The 6,372-nt window shown below is 45.4% G+C and overlaps 1 protein-coding gene across 1 annotated transcript; it reads left to right on the top strand.

The window, feature by feature from the left end:
- The first annotated feature begins 479 nt into the window (after positions 1 to 479).
- LOC146867326 (transcription factor HES-5-like) lies at positions 480 to 3,666 on the top strand. Its single transcript, XM_085614926.1, has 3 exons — positions 480 to 605; positions 878 to 1,058; positions 1,398 to 3,666. Exons 1-3 carry the CDS (start codon positions 543 to 545, stop codon positions 1,532 to 1,534), a joined length of 381 nt encoding a protein of 126 aa, XP_085471052.1. The 5' UTR covers positions 480 to 542; the 3' UTR covers positions 1,535 to 3,666.
- Positions 3,667 to 6,372: the final 2,706 nt, after the last annotated feature.

The raw sequence follows: 6,372 nt of genomic DNA, 5'->3' as shown, positions 1-6,372 counted from the left end.
CGTTTCCTTTGACTAAACCTGAATGATTGTTGGTAAATATTTTACAAAACAGAAAAGCATTCCCTCTGGTTGCTATAGTGCACATCGATAACATTGAATAGAAATAAACTTTCACTAAACTAAAAAAAAAATGATGGGCATTAATGAGTTCCCTTATGGGACCGCTCTTTCATGCTTTTTCAGCGCTGCGGACACACCCGCCCGTATTTAATGCTATTGACACTGCTTAGCTCCTGGCAGATGTCAGGGCTCATATCACTTTAGTCACTAGTGGGCAGCTCTTTCCCACACGCTGATACTTTGTGTCCGGGTCCCAGATGTACCGCCCCCTCCCATCTTGTAATGTGCCACACTTCTATTGTACCTACTCCCTGCTGCTCTCTGATTGGCTGCTGAGTGTGGGAACCTCTCTCCAGCCCCAGACCCACACATTTCCCTGCAGGCGGAGGGGGATAAATAGGGCAGGAGGGAGAGAGCTCTTCAGATACAGCTCACTGTGGGTTCACTGCAGAGACCCCGCTCTTCACCCCACACCGGGCAAGATGGCGCCTTTCAGGACCGAGAGGAAATATGAAGAGGAGCATGAGGAGAGACACATTAGAAAGGTCAGAGTCTGGACATTAATATTTAAAAAGCATATTTAGTTTTTTCGTATATACAAAAAGTACACGTTTAAAATGAACTTCCAATATATTTTATCAACAGTGGCTGTATTTATTGATCTTTTAATATCACCCTAGTTCTAAATTAACATTATTTAATTGAGCTGTTTATCACACTGAAGTAACTATAAGTTTTGCTATTACCTTTTATCGACTTTAGACACCTTTATACGTTTGTTTCAATACAATAACAAATCCATATTTTGTCTCTGCAGCTGAGGAAGCCAGCGGTGGAGAAGCTGAGGAGAGATCGCATCAACAGCAGCATCGAGCAGCTGAGGATGTTACTGCAGAGAGAGTTTGAGGAACATGAACTTCCGCCCAAAGCAGAGAAAGCGGATATCCTGGAAATGGCCGTGACGTACCTGGCCCGGCGCGTGCAGACACCGGCACCAGGTGAGAGGCAGTACTTTGAAGGGTTAAAACTTCATTGTGTGTTCTCTGCAGTTTTGTGTTTGTCTGCGTGTGGGGGTGGCTGGGGTTAGATAGTGCAGAGACGTAACTGGTAATAGTCGCATCGAGATGGTACTCGGGGGAAGCCTATTATGACTTAAATATGTCAATTTCCAGCGCCATTTAACTTAAACCCGTGTTTTAAGAGTATCAGAACTACCTGTAAACTAATTGCAGCAACCAGAGGAAAGCATTCTAGAGAGTTTGAACTGATTTTGTTTATGTGTGTTTACTCCCTGGTGTGTAAATGTACAAATATTAACCCCTCGTCTCTCCCTGCAGCCGCGGCCTCCAGTGAAGGTTACTCCAGGTGCCTCCAGGACTCTCTGGCGGTGTGTCCTTCTCGGCCTCCGTCCGGTCCCAGCAGCACTAAAGAGCCCGCACAGGACAGCCCCAGAGCCCCGTGGAGACCCTGGTAATGCGGGGGCCGCGGCCTGGACTTTTCTTCGGACTTCTTTCGAGGCCTCGGTCCCCTCTGAGGGAGAATATTCATTCTCGTGTCTGGAGCACCGCCCCCCGCTGTGCAGGGGGAGTTTACTGCACTTCAAGGAGCGGAGTGAAGAGTGACTGTATATCCTCATAGGATGAACAGTATGTGAATATTATATCCTGCTGAGGAGGACAGTACGTGACTGTATATCCTCACATGATGGACAAAGCGAATATTATATGCTCACAGGATGGACATTGAGTGAACATTCATCCCCACAGAAGGGACAGTGTGAATATTACATCCTCATAGGCTAGACAGTCTGTATATTATACCCTTGCAGGAGGGACAGTGTGTGAATGTGATATCTTTATGTTATGGCCAATGTGTGACTATTGTATCCTCATAGGATGAAGAGTGTGAGAATGCTATTTCCTCATAAAACAGCGTGTGAGTATTATATCCACACAGCAGGGTGGGCAGTGGATCGATTACATCCTTACAGGATGGACAATGAGTAAAATTATATCCATTTAGGATGGACAGTGCTTGAATGTTTATGCCACACCCTCGATGGACAGTGTGAATATTATATCCATGTAGGATGGACAGTGTATGAATGTTTAATCCACACACACGATGGACAGTGTGAATATTATATCCATGTAGGATGGACAGTGTATTAATGTATAATCCACACACACGATGGACAGTGTGAATATTATATCCCTGTAGGATGGGCAGTGTATGCATTTTATATCCCCACAGGATGGGCAGTGCAGCTATTACATCCTTAGAGGATGGACAGTGTGAATTTTATATCCGTTTAGGGTAAGCGCTGGACGAATACTGTGTTGATTTCACAGTATATATTGTATGAACATAGATTTGTTGAGCACTGGATCTAGGTGTAAGCATCTATAATATAATACATTAAGGAAGAGAATGAACTAAAGCAATTAATAGGATGTGCCTTCAGTTTCAGAATGTTTTAAACTGTTTGTTTACAAGAAATTCATATGTCATGTAGAGTTCTTGCCTACAATAGGACCTACTTTTGTGAATTTTGATGCATATTTTGGAACACGTTATTTTCATTCCTGAGTTCTAGCGGCGCTCTGGAATTTTCCAATTTTACTTCATTTTAAGAAGTTGATTGACGTACAAATATGTTAATATCCTGAAAGGATGGATATAGTGCACCGTGTGATTCTGCAGATAAATGTGTCTGTGAGAATAATAGATGTGCTTGTAATCTGAGGGATTCGGATTAGAGCCTTGTGCACGTGCAGTGTGTGTTTACCTTCTGTGTTTCTATGAAGTTACAAATTACGTAATTATCACTCATTGGCTGAAGTGAGTGATGAGGGGCTCCGGGCCTCCCTTGTATCAATTTTGATATGTAGTATTTTCTATTGAAAATGTGTCATAAAGTGCTGTGTAGACAAAGTGTTTCTGTACTTTCAGAAATTCTGGATTGTCTCTGAAAATTGAATGGGATGTATTTTATACATTCTCCAAGAGGCACATTAAATGCCTTTTAACTATTAGTGAGGATATATCTGTATTTTCAATTGGAAATTCATGAGTTAAAAGCCCTGCCTTCTGTGAAGGTAAAGTGTGTTTCTCTTCTTTGAGAGGTTTGTGTATTATCCTTGCAAAGTGTATGTGACGATGTGCACACATATTGTGTATTCTCCAAAGTGTAACATTCATTGTTGGTGAATGAAAAGGAGAAACAGCTATCGTTAGTGCCAAGTCTTCATTTTAGAAGCAGTCTTGGCGCTATTTGTGTGAGTTACACAATGCAGTGTTTCTCTTTTATAAAGAGATTCTATGTAGTGAACTCCCTGCCATGGATTTGTATCTCAGTGACTGAGTATGTACTCCTTCCGGGTCTTCTACAATATTTGTAGGGCTGTGATTATCAGTGGGAACTCATTCAGTTACAGAATGAAGCCCAGGATTTAGGTCCTGTGACGAAGACATTCACTCTATTAGATGTAAGAATGTCTTGTGTTATCCTCTAGTCTCAGCTGTGACATTTCTGTGACATTGTGTATCTGTCACGTGATTATTCACTGTTGCAACCTATTGACCGGTGAACACGATTAAATAAAGATGCAGATCTGAATAAAATGAAATGTTCTCTGTTTTCCTTTCGAAGGCTGAATTTTGCTCTGAATAAATATGTTCCCCTCGTGGACTGCAAGGGGTGGGGACACTGTCAGCCATTTCTATTAACCGCAATTCGAACTGAAACAGTGACTTTGCAGCTGGCACAGGAACTGTCGAAAGGTGTGCCAATTGTGTTATTTCTGTCGGAATTATAAACAAGAATAATAAACTAAAGTTTTAGAGAGTAATCACTGGCGTCCAGATTACCATGGGGTCTAAACAGAGCACTCTGTAGTCAATATTTAAAATCTGTCCTTCTGTTAGGGGCAGAGCTGCCTGGGACATTACACCTGACGGCATGTGCAGGCGTGCTTCTAGGCACTAGAATGAAAGAGGGAGACATGTCACGTAAATAGATCTCTATGACAAAATGTGAAATATGGATTCACTCACTCTGTAGAGAGGGCGGGCTTAGACTTGTAGGTGTATAATGTGATAGAGAGAAAGTGTGTTTGACACAATCTGGGAGGTCTCACACATACCTGCTCCTTTCTGTGCTACTCTGAACCCAGCTTTAAACACCATTAAGTTCTGGCACCAGAGGAGGAGGGGCAGTGAGGATGAACAGAGCTGCCAGAAGTGTGGGAGGCACATTATATACTGACCATGAAGAGTTTGTCATAGGCAGTGGGCCCAGCGATATAGTGTCGCAGCCATCTAGGAATAGGGACACAAAAACGACATTTTACAACAACAACAAAATCTGAGGTGTTTATTTCAGGGAATACTCACGTTAAATATAAAGCATAACCACCATCAATGAAAACATACTTAGGAACAGTTAACAAAGGTATATATTACATGGTACAATCGAAAGGTAACCATTTCCCTAATTCGGTGCCCCATTGTCATGTGTCATTATCTAACCGCTCAACCCACATGCGTTCAAAGAAAAAATACGTTTCCTTTTGTCGTAAGTGATCCGATGCCCTTAGGTATCAATTCCCCATGTAGATGGTTACAGGCAACCATTCCTGGTCGGCTTGGCTTACCCTTGCCAACTACTCATATTCATCTCCAGAACTGCGTGAACAGAAACTGCCAGCAGCCCCATGCCCGAGTTGCATTACCAGAGCCGTGTGACTACAAAGTGCCAGCAGCCCCGTGGGTGAGGTGCATCATCAGAGCTGTGTGAATATAAAGTGCCGGCAGCCCCGTGGGTGAGGTGAATCACGAGAGCTGTGTCAAGTTAGATGGCTGGCGGCCCTGGGATGCAGGTACTTCATAAGAGCTGTGTGAATAAAAAGTGCTGGCAGCCCCATGCCCGAGATGCATCATCAAAGCAATGTGAATACAAAGTGCCGGCAGCTTTGTGCCTGAGGTGCATCGTCAGTGCTGAGAGAAAGGAAACTGCAGACAGTCCCATGGGTGAGGTGCATCGTCAGAGCTGTGTGAATACAAAGTGCCGGCAGCCCTGTGCCTGAGGTGCATCACCAGAACTGTGACAATACAAAGTCTTGGCAGCCCCGTGCCCGAGGTGCATCGTCAGAGCAGTGTGAATACAAAGTGCCGGCAGCCCTGTGCCTGAGGTGCATCACCAGAACTGTGACAATACAAAGTGTTGGCAGCCCAGTGCCCGAGGTGCATCATCAGAGCTGTGTGAATACAATGTGCTGGTAGCCCCGTGGGTGAGGTGCATCGTCAGAGCTGTGTGAATACAGAGTGCCGGCGGCCCGTGCCTGAGGTGCATCACCATCGCTGTGTGAATACAAAGTGCCGGTAGCTCTGTGCCCGAGGTGCATCATCAGACCTGTGTGAATACAAAAGTTCCTGCAGCCCCGTGGGTGAGGTGCATCGTCAGAGCTGTGTGAATACAAAGTGCCGGCAGCGCCATGGGTGAGCTGCATCGTCAGATCAGTGTGAATACAAAGCCCTGGCAGCCCCGTGGGTGAGGTGCATCATCAGAGCTGTGTGAATACAAAGTGTCAGCAGCCCCGTGCCTGAGGAGCATCACCAGCGCTGTGTGAATACAAAGTGCCGGCAGCCCTGTGCCTGAGGTGCATCACAAGAGCTGTGTCAAGGTAGATGACTGGCGGCCCTGGGCTGCAGGTACTTCATCAGAGCTGGGCGAATGCAGAGTGCTGGCAGCGCTATAATGAGGTTTTGAAAGTAGACTTATACCCGGCCTGTGACTGAGGAGCATCATCAGCTGGTGTGAATCTAGAGTGCTGCCAACCCAGTGACTGAGGAGCATCATCAGCTGGTGTGAATCTACAGTGCTGTCAGCCCAGTGACTGAGGAGCATCATCAGAGCTGGTGTGAATCTACAGTGCTGTCAGCCCAGTGACTGAGGAGCATCATCAGCTGGTGTGAATCTACAGTGCTGTCAGCCAAGTGACTGAGGAACATCATCAGCTGGTGTGAATCTACAGTTCTGTCAGCCCAGTGACTGAGGAGCATCATCAGAGCTGGTGTAATTGTGTACACTGCCGCAGATCACCGACCGGGCACCCGCAGGGCTGCTGTGGAGATGGAACGGTGGCAGAGTTGGGACTCAGGAGCCTCATCAGAGGAGCTAATAATAAGTGGGCTTCAGGGACACAATTAGACCCAAAATTGGGGGGGTAACATGTCAACTCTTGGGGGCCAGGCTACCACTTCACAATGAGGCAGAGCTATCATAAGAAACAATTCAAGAAAATAAAGTGC

Source organism: Triturus cristatus, chromosome 1_2 (genome assembly GCF_964204655.1).
Source record: "Triturus cristatus chromosome 1_2, aTriCri1.1, whole genome shotgun sequence".
NCBI lineage: Eukaryota > Metazoa > Chordata > Amphibia > Caudata > Salamandridae > Triturus > Triturus cristatus.
This window is presented reverse-complemented; position numbering and strand designations above follow the sequence as displayed.

What these genes read in the sequence shown, in the direction of transcription:
- LOC146867326 (XM_085614926.1), top strand. Translation starts at nt 543, where the DNA reads ATGGCGCCTTTCAGGACCGAGAGGAAATATGAAGAGGAGCATGAGGAG. An exon ending in AGGAGAGACACATTAGAAAG is followed by an intron (nt 606 to 877) that starts GTCAGAGTCTGG and finishes TTGTCTCTGCAG; the next exon opens with CTGAGGAAGCCAGCGGTGGA. An exon ending in CGTGCAGACACCGGCACCAG is followed by an intron (nt 1,059 to 1,397) that starts GTGAGAGGCAGT and finishes CTCTCCCTGCAG; the next exon opens with CCGCGGCCTCCAGTGAAGGT.